At 41.6% G+C, this 21,058-nt stretch overlaps 3 protein-coding genes across 5 annotated transcripts; 1 reads left to right on the forward strand and 2 right to left on the reverse strand.

Annotated features, from left to right (window-relative positions):
• Positions 1–728: 728 nt before the first annotated feature.
• On the reverse strand, positions 729–4,625 carry acbd4 (acyl-CoA binding domain containing 4). 3 transcript variants are annotated; one of them, XM_079577772.1, is made up of 11 exons: positions 4,458–4,625; positions 3,814–3,941; positions 3,441–3,561; positions 3,248–3,332; positions 3,052–3,172; positions 2,884–2,952; positions 2,610–2,698; positions 2,386–2,545; positions 1,902–2,134; positions 1,776–1,829; positions 735–1,184 (listed from the first exon to the last, which is right to left on the reverse strand). In XM_079577772.1, exons 2-11 carry the CDS (start codon positions 3,902–3,904, stop codon positions 1,059–1,061), a joined length of 1,149 nt encoding a protein of 382 aa, XP_079433898.1. In that variant the 5' UTR covers positions 3,905–3,941; positions 4,458–4,625; the 3' UTR covers positions 735–1,058. The 3 variants fall into 3 exon arrangements, with proteins under 3 accessions (XP_079433900.1, XP_079433899.1, XP_079433898.1); XM_079577774.1 differs by lacking the exon at positions 4,458–4,625 and having other exon boundaries at positions 729–1,184; positions 3,814–3,936; XM_079577773.1 differs by lacking the exons at positions 3,814–3,941; positions 4,458–4,625 and adding an exon at positions 3,654–3,802 and having other exon boundaries at positions 733–1,184.
• Positions 4,626–5,421: 796 nt separating this feature from the next.
• plcd3b (phospholipase C, delta 3b) lies at positions 5,422–12,114 on the forward strand. Its single transcript, XM_079577441.1, has 16 exons — positions 5,422–5,705; positions 6,276–6,331; positions 6,992–7,103; positions 7,718–7,946; positions 8,056–8,185; positions 8,346–8,571; positions 9,074–9,275; positions 9,352–9,496; positions 9,609–9,761; positions 10,180–10,317; positions 10,391–10,544; positions 10,609–10,725; positions 10,799–10,977; positions 11,053–11,188; positions 11,487–11,636; positions 11,709–12,114. Exons 1-16 carry the CDS (start codon positions 5,618–5,620, stop codon positions 11,867–11,869), a joined length of 2,376 nt encoding a protein of 791 aa, XP_079433567.1. The 5' UTR covers positions 5,422–5,617; the 3' UTR covers positions 11,870–12,114.
• Positions 12,115–14,702: 2,588 nt separating this feature from the next.
• Positions 14,703–20,855, reverse strand: ghdc (GH3 domain containing). Its single transcript, XM_079576744.1, has 11 exons — positions 20,652–20,855; positions 20,195–20,485; positions 19,460–19,656; positions 19,028–19,222; positions 18,030–18,149; positions 16,931–17,228; positions 16,533–16,722; positions 16,141–16,212; positions 15,930–16,063; positions 15,568–15,656; positions 14,703–15,021 (listed from the first exon to the last, which is right to left on the reverse strand). Exons 1-11 carry the CDS (start codon positions 20,734–20,736, stop codon positions 14,800–14,802), a joined length of 1,893 nt encoding a protein of 630 aa, XP_079432870.1. The 5' UTR covers positions 20,737–20,855; the 3' UTR covers positions 14,703–14,799.
• Between the last annotated feature and the right edge of the window lie 203 nt (positions 20,856–21,058).

Consider the following 21,058-nt stretch of genomic DNA (forward strand, 5'->3'; position numbering starts at 1 on the left):
TTGGTCTAGCTCGAGCTTGTGACATACCACCCGTATGACTAGCTTCAAGTTCATAATGGCACACTCTGCTCCACACGATGATGTGAAATATTTGGGAGGTGAGGTATAGACAGATGTGACCTACTTCTATATTTATACATTGTGCAAGACGTTTTCGATACAATCTTAATTGATTTTATGAAATGGCAGAAGTAGCAGCAAAAAGTATTTCCAAAAATATCCATTACCAGATCCATTTCTCAGTGTGTTGTTGCAGCCTACAGTATCCTCCTCTGCTCTGAACCCTAAAATCAAAATCCCAGTGGAGTTCACCTTTCTGCTGAAGCACTCTGCCCAAAGGTTTGGGGCCAGTTCTTAAACTGTGTCTTACGAGGGACGGTAAGGACAGCAAGGCAGCTATGTTAAGTCACGCCAAATGAGTTTTCTTTCCTTTATACAATCTCTGTGCAACACCAATGCAAGCCCCAGTGAGTGACCCGTTCTCCTGTCCGTGCTGAACTGTATATCGTCTGAATTTTGTGCCCTATGCATGGGCCTGTTTTGTAACCTTTGTACACAGCCTTGAGAAATTAACCTATGTATGTAAATGTTATACATAAATATTAAATTATTATTATCATTATTGAGTTGGAAAATTATTTCATAGGTTTGCTGTATTTGTGACTGGTGTGACATAGAATTGGCATCAAAAAGACGAATGTAAGGCAAAGAAAAATAACGTAACCTTGTATTTTGCTGAATTAAGTTGACATAGAGTATATCACAATAAAATATCACACAAACACTACATAATTGCACCCGGACAATGTATTGAAATGTTGCTGTAGTTCTAATAATGTCATGCTACATCTGGCTCTCGAAAAAACCTATAGCATCACATTCAGACAAATCACAGACACATACGACTTATTAGGCATATCAAGCCGGTTATTGCAATGACCCATTATTTTAATTCAGTGACCCGCAATGTAAATGTCCAAAACCAACTGTTCGTTATCAATCATTCCTTTTACTGATGAGGAAATTGTCCCGAGTGTAGACACACCATAAGCAGCGTTTTATAAAGATATCTTCTTTCTGCGATTGCCTTTGCTGAGCAGGTACAGCAGGCCCTGAGCCATGAAGGGCCACACCAGGAAGATCAGCAGCGTCGGGCCGGACACGTCGAAAGGCCACCACTTCTCCTAACACAAACAATAAATTATGAATAAAAGTCACAACAAACTCAATATTACATTTAATAAAAGTGACAATTTAATAATAGTGACACTCATGAGGATAGTTTTTTGTAAATGCATTAATATCTTAAACACATGAGCTGCAATACATTCTCCATAAATTCCCTAAAAATTATCGTGGATTCTATATATATTGAGCAATAAGTCGAAGTTGTAATTATTGTCACAGGCCTAATTGTTTGTCCAACCAGAAGAGCAGTGCGGATCGAGAGCATTCCCTGGAAATTCAAGCGTAAAATCTAGCACAGATAAATACACTATTCAAGACTAAAACAGTTTTAATATACAGTATCTCTGGGTTTGAATTTGTCATAAAATACTATATCAAGTGTTAAAACAACGGAGCTATTTCTTCGCATTTCTCTCTGTTTCAATGTTTAAATATGTTTTTTTAAACGTTTTCTTATGCAACAACATGGACAATCTAACTTCTGACTGCAAATCAGGGTTTTCTGGGCAGTCTGATTTTGCAACATATTTATCGTGTAATGTGAATTATAGGAACATTTGTCATGCATAACAATATTTCTGTCTTACCTCACAAATACAGCCTTCACAGTGCATGTACGGAGGCTCCTCTGATCCCAGCGCCTGAGACAGAAGCAGTTGTTCAACACTTAAGTAGATAATATTATCCCAGTGAAGGAATTATGTGTGTCTTACATTTGAGGCTGCCAGCCGCTCCAGGACCTCCAGACGCTGCCTCACGTTCCTCATGTCCTCCCTCAACCTGTGCAAGGCCAGAACAATCTGCTGCTGGAGCTGGGCCTCATGAACACCCCAGGCGCCTCCTCTGTTCCCCCCTCCACCCCTGCCTGCTCCTCTCCCTTCACCATTTCCTGCGCCTCTGCCGCCTTCGGGGCCTGCGCGCCTCACTCCGCCCTGAGAAACTCCACCTACAAAACAGGTTTGTGTAAGAGTTGAGGATGTTTCGGGAAGGCGTTTGAAAAAAAAGTCTCCTATTATATGTACTGTATAACTGTTGTTATTGCTGGTTTGGCTTAATAACCTTAAATTAATAACCTTGATACAAATGTTGATTTACAAGACGCATGGCCCCTTTCCTGTGAGCACACAGACCCTTCTGACCTGAGATGAGGAAAGCTCACCTACAGAAAGTAAACCCCTCTGAAGTGTCCCAGCTTACGTTCCCTCCAGTGGGAGGCTCCTCGTCCACTGTCTCGGTTCCTCATTGGTCCCCTTTCATCCTTGCCGCCCTCTCCTCCTTGTCCAGCCCCTGCCTGTCTGCCGCCAGCTCGCTTCTCTGGCTGGCCCAGTGAGTGGCACTCACAGAGGCTGTTTATGACCTGTGAGTGGAGGGACATTTAGTCGGTGACACTTAAGATGATTTCCTCTACAACATTTTGTTACCTTCATGTTGAGCTGCTCTACTGAGTCCACAGAGTCACAGAAAATCTCATTTTCAGAGTCACTGGTCGGCACCAACGTCTCAGAGAGGCCTGTGTGTGCAGCACAGAGAAGCACAGTTAAGTGTAAAAATACAAGTAAAAGATGCAGCTTGTGGCTTTTAATGGCAGATGTATAATAATTAATGAGTTCATGAGAAAATTGAACATTATTATTAAAAAAAAGTTTTATTACAACTAACCTAAGCTCAATGAAAAGATGTGCTGAGTAACATTACCATGGCACACACTGTCAATGAGAGGCACAGTTTCACTCTCTTCTTTGGCTCTGTTCTTCTCAATCAGACCTGAAGGAAAAGGGAAAAAGAACATGCACATTCCTTATGTACTGTACAGCATGTAACTAATAGGTAACATGCTATGCTGTAGTGCTGAAAGGTTATGACCTTCTTGCAACACAAACAGAGCCTCTGGAGGTCGAGGCATATCATGGATCACATGGTAGAGCGGCTCAAAGTGGTGGAAGAGAGAAGCGGTGTTCTCATCCATGGGCATCGTGTCAATGACCTGAAACAGCCGACCCACAGTGAGCTGACTCTCGTCTCGTGCACTGAAATGCGACCATTATATCACATTAAGTACCTCCTGAGCAACGCTTTTCATCTCATCCACGTATGCTGCCATGGCACTCTCGCTATTCATCTCACCCAGTTTATTCCAAGCATCCCTGCACAAGCATCATGTAAAAAGCTGACTTTAGCTTCTTTTTTTGTATATATACTATATATATATATATTATGGCTGGACCACGAGAACAGAAGCTTATAAAACCAACCATTTGTATCGACCTACAGGATCCCAAAAGCCAGGACGAGGCACTTTGCATGGTCCGCACATAGCTTGCTTGTACAGACTATAAAAGCGCAGCATTACTGCATATGATGGCCGGTAGCTTCCTGAACAACAAGACACAGTTTGCATCTTCATCACATACATAAGAGTAAGAACATGTGTTTAGTTCAAATCGTGTGAGGTGCAATAGACCGACATGCATTTTATTCCTACTGATCGCACAGCAACACTAAGTACTGGCCGATCGTGTCACCCAGGATTCATAGAACCGTGATTCCAATTGTAATTTGCATTAATCCTGCTCACTCTATTAAGTCATTCAGTTTCACTCACAGACCAGGACTCGGGACATTTACCATTTTTGGGGAGGTTATGGATGACGTCCACAGCAGCCTGGAAGCGCCTGTGGTGGTCGAGTGCAGGCTCTGCCATAGTGGGCACAGGCATGACACACTTTAGTCAGGGTGGAGCAGTTCATCTGGTCCTGAAAAAGACAACCAAGATTATTGTGACACATTATGACATTTTAGATTTACAATTGTTTCAAAATAAATAAATAAAGAACATACGCAAAGGACAATAAATAAGAGACTAGATGAGTATGCTGAGGCGAATTTGGGAAAGAAAGAAAATACAAATAATATCACTGCAGTAATTACACTGTTATAGCAACTTAAGCTACATACAATTACTATTCTATTACACTTCAATCTTGGTCCTTGTAAGAGCAGTCAGGCGCAGAAACGAGGATGCCATTAGCCTCAAAATGTCAGAAAAGTTCATGACTGTAGCGTATTTCTTTTCAATCCTTCCGATTTAGGCCAGTCAACTCAACTCTCTTTAGCAAACAGACCAGTCAGTGCCACCAGCACCCTTTACTTTCTTTACGAAAGAGTTTGGGAAATAGTTTCTGACCAACACTGCGCTAAATGGTAACATATTAAAACAAGTGTCTCATTGTAATAGGTAGTAAGAGCTTAGTAACAGCACATTAGCTCACCACACTAGCTCCTGGTTTGGATCCCTGTCATCGCTCTTCCAGACCGTCCAACTCTTTTTTCACATAAAAACACTATAAAACACGAGGCAGCTTAAGGTAAACTTTGTAAAACACTTCTCAACTTCAGATGCCCCTTTGCCACCGACGGTCTGCACTTCCGTGTTGACTCACGTGACCAACACCACGTGATCAAAAAAATAAAATCCCGTTTTGTGTAAAAATCAGACAAAAAACAAAACAAATACAATACTTCATTTAACCAGACCATAAATTCCACTACTTCCTTTTCGACTGAATATGTATGTGCACGAAAAAAATAAAATAAATAAAGGGTTGTGTCTTTGTGCTCATAAACCTTGAGAGGAATAGTACGCCGGTTTGTTTTGTATGTTTTGAGTTCTTAATCTTCATTCTTAAACTCCTTAAAATCCTTACCTCCACTCTCCAGATAATCCGTCTGCGGCTCACATTTAACCAAAGGCGGAAATATTTCAAAATAAAAGTCTGGAGCATCCATTGCTTGACGAGGCAGACACTTGATTTATTTATAGCAGCTTTATGTCATAGATCTCCCTTTTTGTCGCGACGTTCCAACCATGATGTCGCGTGAGAACTATTGTTTACATCAGATATTCGTACGGTTTTAGATATTTCTTGTCAGATGCCGAGCAGATTATTTGCATGAGGTCCCATTTTCTTCTGATATAAACCCACAATATATTCTGACTACAACCATGCACCTTTTCTCCCTCCTCTGTGTTAAAAAAAAAAGGCAAACAATCACAATCAAATGACTTGTTCATCCAAAGCTTTAATTGTATAGTGACTCTATTAACCAAGTATTATTGTTATTTTGTTAATTTTCATGCATTTTCTATTTTTAAAAAACCCAAGTTTGCATCTCCCTTAGACATTACTGTGAAAGCCCGCCCCGGACGGTCTGTGGGGATAAACGCTGTGCCGCGGTTGATCCAGTGGCCGCGCGTAAATCTCTGACATCAGCTGGAGGCTTGGCGTCTCCCATAAAACACACAGGGCCCCCACAGGAGAGCCGTGGTTCTGCGGGGACCTCATGCATTAGCGCTGCTCTACCGGACCCCAGCGAGCATTTTGCTCCTCCGAGGCTCCACCGGCCAAACCAAAGCAGGCAAGCGGGAATAATGCTGGGACACAAAAAGAAAGCGGCACCGGCCCTTAAAGATGGAACCGGGACGTCCCAGAAGGCCATTGACCCTCTACGGAACCTCGGTGAGTCTGCGCCACATGGATTATGTTCTTTCCAGGGACGGGAACCAGGAGCGAGGCTTTGTGCGTATTTACTCCCGTTATCTCCCCCCCCGCCCCCTCGCTCTACTTTGGTCACCTCTGATATGAATTCTGTGATGGGATAGAGAGGAGAGTCAATTGTTATTTTCCATTGTCAAGGGCTGGTTTAATGTGTAAGGCTATGGTTTACATGCAGTCTGGTATATTCTCATTAATTTTCCATTCAGGTCTTTCCTTATTAACCATTCATTCATAAGCCAGGCGTTCTCCATACACATAATCACTGAAAGGCAAAATAATTCATTCAGCATGGTTTAATTGCAGTAGTCTCTCTCCCCCCCCCCCCCCCCCCCCCCCCTCACTTGTGGGTTTGTTCTAAATGAAAGCATTTAGTTGATGAGACGGTTCCCTGCGGTCCCTCGTGAACACCCTGATCTGTTTTAGGCCCTAGACCTAGTCATCAACGGTATAGGACTCCACCCCGCTCCTCCTCAAAAATAGGAGATGCTGATGGGACCCTCTGACCCCACCTCTCTGTGTGTCTGTGTGCAGGAGTCCAGGAAGATGAAGATGTGAAGCTCATGCTGCAGGGCGCCGATATGGTCAAGGTGAGGCGTGGCCACTCACAGGTGCATTTCAGACATACAGTGTAACAACAACACTTGAGATCCAGTACAAGTCAGGCAGCAGACACTTCGCACTATGGATGCTTTCTTGCAAACTAGGTCAATATCGGCATATTTGGCACAGTTCTTTTCACAGGGGTGCAAAAGGGGGCCTCATTGTAAAATGTTTTTGTTGCATCTCAATGAGGTAATCATGAGCATTTCGTCTTTGCTCCCCTTTGAAAATCTGACGCTCCCTCAGTCAGTTTGTTCTCATACCAAAACTAAAGATTATTGTTTCCCTTTTATTTACAGCACTGTAATAGCAGGGTGATGTCATGACACCTGGAAGTGTAATAATAGTCACGGTAATTACAAAGAAAGAGGGCACACGTGTGATTTAGTTCATGTTAATACAACTGAGTTTAACCATTAACCACTAGTCCTAACTCAGCATGAAGACTTTAAAGTGGCAGGAAACATGGTTAGTAAAAATAAAATGGAAACAGCGCTGAAAAAAGGCATCAATTCTTGTTATCCCTAGTTTCTGCACTTTAACAATCCTATTACTTCTGTGCTGTAAAATAATAACGTAAGCATCCAGCTGTATACTGCATGAATAAATCCTTGTTGAGAGGTGTAAGATGTGTGTGTGTGCATCAGGTGCGCTCGCCTCGATGGCAGAAGCACAGGAGTCTCAAGCTGATGGAGGATGGGGTCACCGTTTGGTGTCAGTCTCATAAAACGTCGAGCCGAGCCAAAGAACAGCAGTCATGTGAGTAGCCCACAGAACCAGGCTGTGTGAGGTCTCACCACAGAACCTTCTATAGAATTAGTATTTCTCTGTTTTTAGAAAGTGCACTGAAAGGCTTGACTGGGCGTGGAAAGAAAAACTGAAATAGTTGCTTCTCTGAGCGAGTTCAGCAGGCAGACTTGGGCCTGATTACAGAGTGGCTATTTCCAGTATGCGAACCCTGAGCGATGCTTGGGTTTAGTTAGATTACAGGAGATGATGCTGGGAGTGGCCTGTGGTTGTGGTTTCAGCATTGGGCAGATGTGACTGTGATGTGGCTGATGTACCGGCCCCAGGAGTTCTGTTCCCTTCACTGTCTGCAGCATCATGGCTCTTTCATCATACTCACAGTTGCTACTTAACCGTCTCAATCAGGTGTTACTAAAATGTCAAGAAAACGAAAGAAAAACAAGTGCATCTCAAACTTAGGATACAAAAACACCATTAAACCTTTTTATAATCTAATTTAGACTTGTGTTGGTGTTATTTATTGTTTTCCTTTAACAAAGTATTGGCTGACAATCATTACTGACTCCTCTCTTAAATATGGAATGTATTACGCTTTTGTTTACGTGGGTTCCTAATTCGCCCTGCAGTTTCAATCATGGAGGTGGAGTGTATCCGTGAAGGCTGTCAGTCTGAGGTGCTACGTCGCATGGCGGGCTCTGTTCCAGAAAGCCAGTGCCTCACCGTGGTTTTCAAAGGGCCGCGCAAAAGTCTGGACCTGCTGTGTGACAGTCCAGAGCAGGCCCGGTCCTGGGTTCGTGGCATCCACACTCTGCAGGAGCGAGTGGAGAATATGACGCAGAAGGAGAAACTGAACCAATATCCTTTCTACCACAATGTGATTTTGTAGTAATGAGTAAAGACATATATGGATTTGCCTTCTCCCTATGACAGAACTACAGTATCTTTCCTTATCCCTGTTGTTCACCTGGATTCATGCTTACTTGAACCGCGCTGATCAGAACCATGACGATAAAATGAGCTATGACGAAGTGCAAAAACTACTGCAGATGATCAACATTGACGTCAGCGACCAGTATGCACACAGCCTCTTTCAGGTGATCACACACACACACTCTTTCAGCGGGTCTCTGCAAGGGCCCTTCACAGAGGACGCAGTGGGTTCAGGCTCATGGCGCTCTTTGTGGGAGGCCTTTGAGGTGCAGTATACACATGATGCACTTTCAGATGTGAAGAAGCCTATGTTCATGCCCACAGAAGTGTGACCGCTCTGCAGATGGGCGCTTGGATCACGGGGAGATAGAAATCTTCTGCAGAGAGCTGCTCCGGAGGCCAGAGCTGGATGCTGTTTTTATTCAGTACTCAGCAAACGACTGTGTGCTGTCCACTGTGGACTTGAGAGAGTTCCTCCGGGATCAGGGCGAGGACGCCTCCGTCACACATGCTCAGAGCCTCGTTCTCACCTATGAGCTCAACCCCTGGGGTATATATCAACCAGACACTAGAAGCTAATGGTAGATTGGCACAATAGTTAGATAGTAAGTCATCCTCAGTAACACACTAGCATGAACTACTTTGTTTCTCAACATTTGTGAAACAAGAATCTATTTATAGTACATGAGATTATGTACACTGCATGCATAATTCCAGCAAGCTTCACCAGTTTTTGCTGCCATTTGGACACATTCTGCAGGACGTGAGCCCAGTGGTAACTAAAAAAGTTAGTAGATTCTATTTTTACAAAAGATTTTCCGACATCAAATTAAGGTCTTACTGCAACTAACACGGTTTATCCTGAGTTTTGCCACAAGAGGGCGCCTTTTAAAAACACAAGCAACTTTATTACTAGACATTCACAACTGTACAATTCAATCATTTTGATTATTTAAAAAAAACAACTCATGTTTATTTGTATTAAAGTGCACTTGCACTTAATGTTGCTTCGTAGCACTTCAAATTGATTTATAATTCTTTTTTTTTGGCAGCTCAGAGGAACAACTTCATGACTCCCAATGGCTTCACTATGTACATGCTGTCTAAAGAGAACTGTGTGTTTGACCCGGCTCATGGGAGAGTTTATCAGGACATGAAGATGCCTCTGTCCCACTACTTTATCTCCTCCTCACACAACACCTACCTCACCAAGGACCAGCTCACCGGTGACAGCAGCACAGAGCCATACATTCGGTCAGGAAAAGGCATTACTGTATTATTCTCTCATAGTCCTGTTTGAAGTCATTTTAAATAATATATGTTTCAACAGAGCTTTGAACCAAGGCTGTCGCTGTGTGGAGCTGGACTGTTGGGATGGAGAGGGGGGTGAGCCAGTCATTTATCACGGACACACGCTGACCTCTAAAGTGCCCTTTGCTGAAGTCATTGAAACTATCAACGAATATGCCTTTAGAGTGAGTATGTCACCAGACATAACCTTTATTCATTGCACTGTGACAGACGATGCTCTTCTGAGTCAAAGGTGTACTCTATAAATGTGAATGTAACTGTACCCCATGTGCACAGGCCTCCCCTTACCCTCTGATCCTGTCACTGGAGAACCACTGCAGTGTGGAGCAGCAGACTGTCATGGCCCGACACCTGCGCAGCATCCTAGGAGACAAACTGCTCAGCAAACCCTTAAGGGGCTGGGAGTCCCGCTACCTGCCCTGTCCTGAGGTAAACATGTCCACATGGATGCCACCATATTTATACTGAAGTGATGTATATACTGATGGAACTTGACATATACATACATTATATAATATAATACTTATGTATATACTGTACTAAGGGCCAGATTTACTGTGTTGCACAAAATAGGATAGTATGTGCTAAAGTGGTGAAAAAAGCAGGTGCGGTTGACAATGCTAAAAACCACAGCACAAACCGATTCACATATCCGATTCAGTGCAACATGTTAAAAATGGCATGTGCTAATTTTAGTAATCAGGCTCAAAGTGTGCAGGGTTATACATTTCTGCACACGTAAACAGCTAGCTTAGAAAAGATAAAATCAAAAAAAATAAAAACCGACTCAGATGACATGTTTTATGTGGAATTATAATAGATACAAAGGTTTGTTTGTGCTTTGCAGGATCTTAAAGAAAAAGTCTTGATAAAAGGGAAAAAGGCCGGGACAGGAGAGGAGCAGTTCAGTGCCTCAGACTTCAGCTCCTCAGATGAAGAAAGTCAGAAGGAGGCGAGGTCTAAAACAAAGAGAGCTGGTCCTACGGTGAGCCAGTGTGGTGTCGGCTGACGGGTGAAAAAGAATAATAGTGTAAACATGTATTTGTGTGTGACTTCAGCCAGAAGCATCTAATCTGAGTCCCGAGCTGTCGGACCTGGTCCTGTACACTCAAAGTGTTCGCTTTAAAGGCTTTGAACAGGCCGCCAAAGAAACGGAGTGCCACATGTCGTCTTTCTCTGAGAGCGAGGCCCTGAGGCTCATCAAAGAATCAGGTCTGAGGCATTTATTTTTTATCCTGAAGGAAACTCATGTAACACGTTTAATGTTCTTGTTCAGGGATGCACTTTGTTCGTCACAACAGTCACCAGCTCAGCAGAATTTACCCTTCAGGCCAGCGCCTTCAGTCCTCCAACTACAACCCCCAGGACATGTGGAACGGAGGCTGTCAGCTGGGTTAGTTATAAACCTGCAGTGTTTCATCAACCTTTTATTGTGTGTGTGTGAGACTATTGTGTGTGTGGTGCAGTGGCTCTAAACTTCCAGACTCTTGGCGAGCAGATGGACTTAAACAGGGGCAGGTTTCTGCAGAATGGTCAGTGTGGCTACGTCCTGAAGCCGCTGTTCATGTGCCGCCCTGACACCACCTTCAACCCGGAAAATGTGGGCGGAGGTCCGGGCCACCACCCCCTCATGCTGACTGTCCGGGTAAGAAGAGTGGATCAAGGAACAAACATCACCTCTACTGTGTCACCTTTAATGTTTTTCTTTGACTGATTCTAGGTTATTTCAGCGCAGCAGCTGCCTAAACCCGAATGGGATAAGCCTAGTTCTATAGTGGACCCGCAGGTGTGGGTTGAAGTGCACGGCCTGCCAATTGACAACAATAAGAAGAAAACTAATTATGTCGACAATAACGGTATGTACTGAAGGCCCACCTTAACCTTGTACTCGTGTATTTATAGTAACTAGTGATGCTAACATATTTAACTACAGAGAGTCTTGAGGTTTACTAAACGAAACAATAGATTCCTCCCAGATCACAATGCAGTAATTTTATACATTTGTTTCCTTGCTAATCTGCAGTATTAGTAGCCGTAATACTAATACTGTAGATTAGTATTAGTATTACGGCTACGAATAGCTGTAATACTAGGACGACTAGGGGACAATTGGCTGATGTTATTGCAAAGTAAATTGTGTGAATATTCTTCCAGGTTTCAATCCTCGCTGGGACAGTGCTTTCACCTTCACAGTACACGCACCTGACTTGGCCTTGGTTCGGTTCATGGTTGAGGACCATGATTTCACTTCAGCTAATGACTTCTTAGGACAGTTCACTCTGCCCTTCAGGAGTCTCCGTACAGGTCTGTGTCAGACTGACTTTCGGAAAGATTGTAGAAAAATGAATAAATAGCTGAACATGTTTTCATATCCAGGTTATCGGCATGTGCGTCTGCTGAAGCTGGATGGCTCCAGTCTCTCACCTGCCTCTCTCTTCATTCATGTCAAAATCTCCTCGTGCCACGACAGCAGCTCCAAGAGCCCCTGCAGGTCCCCCCTCAGGTCTCCAGCCAAGGGCGCTGCCGCGAAACACTAGACCTGGAACCGCAGGAAAACTAAACACAATCAGGCTCTGTGAGGTGCTCAAAACTGTACTTTAACACATGGCCAAAGATGTATCAGTTATCTATGCAAATGATCCTGCCTGGCCTGGATGAGCCGGCAACACCAGGGCACGAGACACTTTTCTGGTAAAATATCGATCATTATCGTGTTGATAATGGCGGCCTCATACATCCATTTAAACAACATACACTGTGACAGTGCTCTGGGTTTACATTACTCCCAATTAAGGGGTGTAAGATGAAAAATATGTTTAACACTACAGTAATATATTATATTTATAAAGCCAGTGTTCATTTTGACAACATATTTTATTTTAGTTTTAGTCTAAGTCTTTATGATGAAAATGTAGTTTAACTTTAAATTCTCTTCAGTTTTAGTCAAGTTTTAATCGATCAAAATTAAGACAAATTTGGTGCATATTTAATCTTGTTCCTCTGCTATATGGAGCTCCTCCCACATGAACAAAGCTCAGAGCGGTTCCTTTGGCAGAGGATTTAATGATTTGAGGCTCTTTCAAACAGTCAGTGAAAGTTTGGATGAGTTTAGTCTCTTTTCATCTTTATTTAGTCTTATTTTAGTCGTCGAAAATATCTGGACATTTTAGTCCTAGTTTTAGTCTATGAAAAACTACTAAAATATTACTTTGACTAAAATTATGACTTAACATTTTAATCAATGAAATTAACACAGTATGAAGTGAGAATTTACCATTTAGTCAAACCAGCACTAATTAAACGGCAGCTTAGTTTGTCTATAGTCGATGGTTTATTGCTGAAACTGTGTTGTTACAACTTTAAAGTCTTCAGGATATTTGCCTTTCTTAAAACACACGTATCTGACCAGGCCGTAAATGATCTGAGCTTTGAAAGTCTGGTTTGGCTTTTCAGGAGAGACATTCTTCACTTTTATCTCTCTGCATGATGTAGCATTCCTTAGATTTACTGAGTCTTTTGAGACATGGCGCATGATGAGCAACATACAGTACTTTATACTAAGTATAAATACAGCACTTACATTATGTGAATGCTGCGACTAACAAGAATAGTTCAATTTAAATATAATGCTTTGGTTGTATGACCAATCAAATGATCTAATTATTTTTATTCAACTACTATATGAATTTGTAGTAGTTTGTAGTAGTAGTAGTAGTAGTAGTAGTAGTTTATAAAGTGTCAGACAGCATTTAACAGTAAAATGAAATATAGACTTTTAAGTATTTAGTCTAAAAACTGAAAATGTGTCTATTAAAGAATATGGTTTAATAGAAAAAGAAGATCATCTTGTCAGTATCAGAGGGAGTTTTATTGATTTTTTAAAAATTTGTTTAAAGTAATTGCATATTTCTACCTTCTTTAAATAGCATTTTTCACTTACAACGGCATATCTGAATTACTGTATGTCTGATCTGAAGGGATATACGTATCTACATGTCAGATCCCTCTTGTAAATGAGAATTGGTTCTCAGGCAAAAGCCGAATGAAGGTGCAATAAAAAGAAACTTACAAACAAGGCACTTAGAGTATGTTGTTATAATAATGAGCTGTAAACACTTTTTAATCATAGGAACTAAATATTGAGTAAAGAATTGAAGGCGAGGAAAGACATAAGGTAGCGGCGTAATCAGCAATAGTTTTGTGAAAGACTCAAGAGGACAATTATTTAGGTGGATTTTAATTAAATAAATTAAATATCCTTTATACAATAATAAATAAGTTCAAAACTAAGACAATGAGACAATCAAAACAGCATAAATACTACGTTTTGTTTCCAAGATGGAAATTCTATGTATGTATTCTATGTCTAACAAATGCTGTTGATTTTCTGTCTCCTTATGGCTACATCTTCTATAATTGTAAATTCATTGCAATGTTATTTTTAAATAAAGATGTCTCTTATCTGAGTTGTGTGACTCAATCTGGTCTATTCAGTTTAAATGAAGCATCTGCCCCACATAAACTATGGATGGCAAGCAGATATTTTACTCATATACAGGGAGTTTCCAAACCTACTTTAATAATCTCTCATTTCATTATGTAGCTTGGAATCAAAAATCAGGTACATTTATTATCCGTTATGAAAATTCTACACTGGTCACGAGGGCTGCACGATAGAGCCTCAAACTATCACAATATAAGCTGTAAGAAAAAAAAAAATCATGCAAGACGTCACAATATATCGGAATATTATTAGAGGTCTTCCATTTGACTGATTTTTTTGTTGTTGCAAATAATACACACATTAGCACATGATTTTCCTGATTTAGTTTAAATTTAGTATTGATTTTTAAAGGCACACTGGACACATTTTCCTCATGACCAGCTTGACACAGAAAATGCTCTTTGCAGTGGGTAACCATGGAATGGATTTGGGACCTAACCTATTCAAATGTCTATTATTTGTTTTGGTGTTTTTAATGATAAAAAATATCTGTAATCAAATAAATGCTTGTATTTTATTATAATATCAAAATTATTGCAACGACTTGTGTTCAAATTAAATGTTGAAATGGTTTAGATAAATAGCACAATAACAATACTCCCATTTTCAAGGCAGTTATTGGATATTGCAGTTTTTTCACATATCATCAGTGGGATGGTTGATGCCATTTTTGAATGTATTATTTATTAAATATTAGATCTGCAGCAAATTACATTCAGAAAGAAAGACACAGCCTCTTCATAAACCGATACTCAACACAATTACATAAGAATAACAAAAGTTGTGTGACGTTTTTCTAGAAGACAATGTGTAATGTTAAACTCAAAGGCATTTAAATAATGATGTGAATATGAATTCTCAATAATTATGGGGCATGTTTATTTGTACATTTCCTCATGATAAAAACGCACGTCAAATATTCAGTTCTTATCAAAGTCTTTGTTTCCAAGTCCAGAAGAGTTTTTAGGAAACTGTTTTCCCCAAAAGAAAGTCTGCGAACTCTTTCCTTCGAATAACTCGGTGCATTTTGAAGGTGTTTGGAGAAGTGTTGGAGAAGGACATCATTTTCTTCGAGAGTTCGCTAAAGGCTCCGGGTGCCACCAGCTGCACCCTCATTGGTCCGATGCTTCCTTTGATCCGGAAAGACTTATAAACAGCCGAGTCCTGTTGCAGACACATGTCCAGCTAGAGGGAAGAAACGAGAAAACAAAAAATTATATATCAAACATGTCGAGAGTCGAACAGTCCCAACAATACATTTCTGGTATTGTCAGTACATTTATTTGCAATTTGCCCTAATTCTTCCAATGTAATGCTTTATTTTGTACCCAAAGCAAGTTGTGTCTCATGGTGTTTCATGTTCATTGTGTGATATTTTAAGATTAAGTACTTTTTGAACAGAGCTTAAAGGGGCTAGATGCAAGTTTGTCATTTTACACTCACTACTGCCACCTAAGGTCTTGTGCGTAACTGCAGCTTCTATATCAAGCTTGTGCATGACGGCACTTCGGACCGAATTAACACCTTTTTGAGTGACAGTGCAGGATTTTAGAGGCAGTTGTGGTGAACAGGTCTGAGCTCATTCTACACCTTAGGATGGAACATGTAGTTTATTTGGTAGAATAAGGTCTTCAATAATACCCTTTATCCCAACAGTTTCCTTTTATAGTTTATACAAACTTATACAAACTTTATAGTTTGTTATCGTAACAGGCCTGGGTGTGTTTTTACCTTGTAGCGCTGCTCCTCCGTGAGTTTCCTGACTCCTTTGAGCTCCAAAAACACCTGATAATGAGGGTCTGAGCCGCCACTGGAGTCCCCTGCAAATCCATGATATAAATCCATTTAGAGGCTCCTTAAATGTAAGGCATTTTGTCCTGGACTGGGCTACAGCAAATACTACAGCCACCATGCATACACCATACAAATCTAAGCTTGCATTTTCCATCTACTTATCCAAGCAACAGTCTCAAGTTATTTGTTTTGAAGTCCTCATTTTGTCCTGCTTTATGTTTAGGTACCGCATCTCTAAAGGTCTCAAGTTTGTCTGAGTCTATGAACATATGTCATGCTGTAATGAAACATATTTTTACCCATAATCCCACTCTCCACACAGCAGTAGTCCACGAGCTGAGCCCCGGGCCACTGAGAGACGGCCATCTTTAAAGCCGTGAGGAACAAATGCTCAGACACTTTCTCCCCTCGAACGCTCAGCATCTGACCCCGCCTGGCACAAAAGCAGATATAATGTAAGATGTTTGAGGTAAATTTATAATTACAATACACAACATTTATGTTTTATACCTGTATTGAAACTCAATAATAGGACACTGATTGTGGAATCCAACAACCTTCACAATGTCACCGACGCGGTATCTGAAACAACAGAAAGAAACACAAAAGATGAACCCGAAATGTACAACATGCATTTGTAAAGTGACGGTGCTGCAGACAACTAACAACATTCAATTTAACTCTAACCGCCATCAATCCCTCACACAGGGAAGTGTCTTGCCCGAGGACACAATAGTTTCCACTAGTCATAGCGAGGATCTGAACCACTGACCTTTGGATCCATGGACGAACCCAATAACCAACTGATCCACTTATAACACCCTATTTTAATGCCCCTCTGAAACAAATTATTCAGTCCAGTCCACTTTATCTCCATAGTACTGGCCATTGTTTATTCTAACCTGTAGAGTCCAGAAGCGTTTGTGATGACCAGCTCGTAGTTGTGCCCCTCCTTCACTTCCTGCATCAGCAGTGTGTGTGGCTCGTCCTGCTCCAGGCTGCTCTCGGGGAGAAACTCACAAAACATGGAGCGCGGGCACAACAGGTAACGCCTGCTCGACTCCTCGGGCCAAAGGTTCACCCCAATGAGACCTGCCCCAGGGTTTAGCACAAATTAGAAAGGACATTAATAAATAGAGGTCTTAAAAGAGCTTGCAATTCAAAAAGGGTAGGAGTTGGGTAAAAGCATCAGCATTTTTAATTCTTAATCAGTTATGTAGGAAACTTTTAGGGTTGCATTACTGAAAAGCTTCACGGCTCTGAATTTATCTAAAAGTGATCTGAAAGTACTTTTCTATACCTTCTGTAGCAGCGTAAAAGGGTGAGTAGAAAGGCACTCCTTGGCAGTAGCTCTCTCTCAGCATCTCTCCATAAATCTGGTTGGAGCCGGAGTCCACCGCCAGCACCAGGTTAAGGTTGGGCCACAGGCGCTTTGCAAGGCCCCTGAAACCGTCCTGGAAGTGCGCCCGGATTTGGGAAGCCCTCTTTGGGTCTGGACTCATCAGAGCCTCCAGTCTGGACCGCACTTTGGGATCGAGAGCCAGACCATTACTGATCGTCCCTCGCTCTATGTCCTCCGCTAGCTCCTGCCAGCGCTCCTGCAGAGAAGCCAGGAGACATTAGCTTGCAAATCCAACAGGGAAATTAAAGTTTATTTGTGTCAATGAGAGTCAGATTTGGGGGTTTTTGGAGGTGATTTTGGTTCATTTGGATCTGAGGATACAGTCGATGAGATGCGATGACAGAGCATTTATAAACTAACAGGAAATATCATAGAATCATCTGTCTTGGGTTGTTTTAGAATTACTACATTACTACAAGAACAATACAAGAGTAGAGATGATGAGTTGCTGACAAAGCCTCAAAGGCAAAACTAAAAAATCCTGCATGAGAAAGCATGTAGAAAGGGCCAGGACTTTTCTCAATTAATTAGGTTTAGTGCGACTAAAAATGTAATCAAATTTAATCACACTTTACTTCAGCGGCACAGACACTATTTCAGTTTCCTTTTTCCTTCAAGCCGTTGCTTAGGGACGAACACTGAGCAAAGCCAAAAACAATTTCACTGTCACACTTGTTTATTCACACAGTTAAGCCGACATAGCCTTATTTAAAAAGAACATTCTCCAATGTCTTGGGGCAAAATAAATCAAACTGCTATAGTCTCTGAAGTGTTTGAAATGATCACACAGACCTCACATCTCAACTTCAAATAAATTAAAATGTAGGAAAATACAAAGAAGCATCTAACATATACCTCTAAAATCACAACCCCTAAATATAAAAATGTGATTAACTGTGATCAATTAATTACAAAGGCCATAATGAACTCACCACTAGTAGAAAGTATTAAAAATTACAATCCTTCCAAAAAACAAAAAGTACTAAAATGAGTTTACCTGTAAAGCAGCAAAAGCATAAAAGACTGTAGAGGCAAAGTTGGACTCCAGAGTTCCCACAGCGGGGTCCTTCAACGCAAAGAGGAGGTGAAGATACAGCGTGTCTTTCTCACTAGGAACCTTCAACAGAAACAGTGATGTCTTTGTCAGTGAGTTCTTGCATATTGTGATAAGATATGACACTTTATTTTAATCTCGCAGAACAATATGACCAATCAATATGAACATTTCAAAGGACTGACAGTCTTTTTTTCATACTGTGAGACAAATATAGTAATGTAAAAGTGCCTTAATATCATTCAACTTTTTGCTACAGCCGTGCCATGGGGGAGGTCCTTGTTGTGCAAGTAAGCATTTGGCCTCAAGCACAAATCAAGTCCCAATTCCCTCTTCGAGTAATTAAGGTCCATGAATGCAGTCAGATGGGAATAATTTCCCCCCGCTGAATAGTTTGACTCATGGTAATTATAATTGATAATTGAGTTGTCATTGTATAAGTGGCATCAAGTCTTCACAAGTCACAGAGCTCAATCCCAAGTCAAGTCCGAGATCAAGTCCCAGGTCTGTGGTGTTTATGACTTGATTATATATGGTCAATAATATAAGTCAAGGGACAAATGAGGAGACGGTGAAAGACTGTTGTGGAGCGGAGGGAGCTGCAGGAGGAAGAGGAAGGAGGATGAGGGGGAGCTGACCAGTGCAGGACACCACGCTCTGAAACAGGGACAAACCCAGGAGGTGCTGCACTGTTTCAGAAGATCAGAGGAGACAGAGGGCAGCCAGCCAGTTTTCTTCCGGATGCTACAGTTTCCCCGTCCTTCAAGGTCATGCGGGTCAGGCTGACACACAGTTGCAGCTCAGCCGCAGCAGTTCAGGATTGACAGATAAACACTATTTCGTTGTACACTTGTACAATGACAATAAAGCACTTACTTACTTACTCAATAATATAAGTTAAGTCAGAAATGGGCAACGAAAGTGCTGTTTGTTGCTCTAACCTCAAAGGCAGGGGCTGGAGTCGTGTACAGGTTGAGCATGTGTCGAGAGGAGGCTGGTGTTGAGGAGTTGGGACCGATAGGAATACCAGCCTCTGACTGGCGCAGGGTTGGAGTGTAGAAAAACTTTGTGGTGCGCTGGAGGCTTTCTGTGTCTGGGAAGGCTTTTCGCATGGCATCTAAACAGACTGCCACTCCCTGGGGAAAGAGACAAGTTTAAAAATAAGATTTTTTTTTCTGTAATCACTGGGTCATATTGTCAGATGCTTTCTCTCTCAGAAATAATGAACTACGGTAAAGCTTTTTTCCCCCCAAGCTATTAAAAAAAATGGTTGCAGTGTATGTAACAAGTGTAACAAAATTAATATAAACCGACATATAAAAGGCTACATGTTGTGGATTTTTTTGTTATTTTTTTCAAACAGTGATCATTACTTGTAGGAAGAACTCTGTGTTGGTGTCCTTGGTGCTGAGGAGCATGGCACTGCGCCCGGACGTCCCAGACGTCATAGCCAAAATGAGGGGCTTCTCGGGGATGATGAGTTTGTCCTCTCCAGCTGCAATCCTCTCTATAAGCTTCCTGTAGTGCTCATATGTGGTAATAGGGTGACGAGCGCGGAAATCTGCTGAATCTGTGAAGCAAAGTTACAGCACAATCATTCAGTATTAAAGTGAGTCTTTGTCTTCTAGTGTATTTTTTCCTGTGACTCCCTTGTATTAAACACTTTTTTAGCCTTCAATTAATATGATTAAGCTGCAAAGCTATGTGTAATGGAGGGGTAGGATTGTTTTGCTATTGAGAAGCCAAATTTGAATTTACAGGAGTACAGTGAACAAGCCATACAACAGCAGTGTGTCAGCAGTGTTTTTGTTTTCTATAACACTCCTACAAATAACCAATATTTATGGTTAAGGTTGTGCTTTATGGATGTTATTAATTATTAAATAAATATATATTTATCTTCAATTCTTTTACTCAGGAACAGACAGGGCTGCATAAATATAGAAACAAATTCAAATTGATTTTTTTATGGCAGGGGATTACGAGTAGATTTACCATTTCTGTGTTATTTGTTTTTTTTTTGTCAGTTTGTTGCCATTTCTCTTGCATTACGTATATTGTGCAGTGCAGCCCTTATAAAGAGTGCTTACCATGGTACTTACTCTTACCTTTAATTGACCTGAAGTCGTACTCCGTTCCGTAACATGTGTCTCCGTATTTACGCAAGCGCTTCAGCAGGGTCTCTTCTTGAACCTGCTTCACATTGCACGTATCTTTGTCCAGTTTCCTCCTCTGTCTCCTGCCCAGCCAGCCCACGACCTTCACCGCCAGATACTGACTCAGCAAACTGCCCAAGGGCCGCTTTTCGGCTCCCAATTTCGAGCTGATGTCCTTGAAGATCAGTGCCATTCCGGCTGTAGCGCTCAGTGCCAGAGCCCCGGCCAGCGGCAGCGACATGACTGAAGTTACACAAGGAGCACATGAGGCTTGTTAGACAGAAGAGGGCGCTGTTGACCAACTTTGCAAACTTATAAAACGCTCAAAATCTCCGTAACCCGTGTACATGGGAAAACTCGTATTCAGTATAAACTAGACAACCATAGCTACAATTTATATATCACTTACCTTGACCCTGGCCCACAATGGCAATAATGACAGATGAAACAGCGCAGCAGAGCGTCACAACGATATGAAACCAACTCAAGGCCATGCTAAACTAACTCCAAAAGGTGGGTGGCAAGTATATATTCTCATACGATTAATAATGTTTTGTGTCTGATGATTAAAAACACAGGAGAGAAGAAGCAACAATCATGTTTTGTTACTTCCGTGTTGATTCACATCCGCCTTCACTGATTGGCTGAGAGAAGGGTGACGTAGACTGGCGGGTGGAGCCGATTTGGTACCAACAACACTGGACATTGCACCGTCCCTTTTTGTCAGCGGTTAGCTCGCAGCTTAAGCTAGAAAAAAAACACTTTCTGCAAATGTCTCAAGGACAAACGCGGAGACTCATACCGAGTCATGGCACA

Source organism: Gobius niger (genome assembly GCF_951799975.1).
Source record: "Gobius niger genome assembly, chromosome: 19".
NCBI classification, from domain to species: domain Eukaryota; kingdom Metazoa; phylum Chordata; class Actinopteri; order Gobiiformes; family Gobiidae; genus Gobius; species Gobius niger.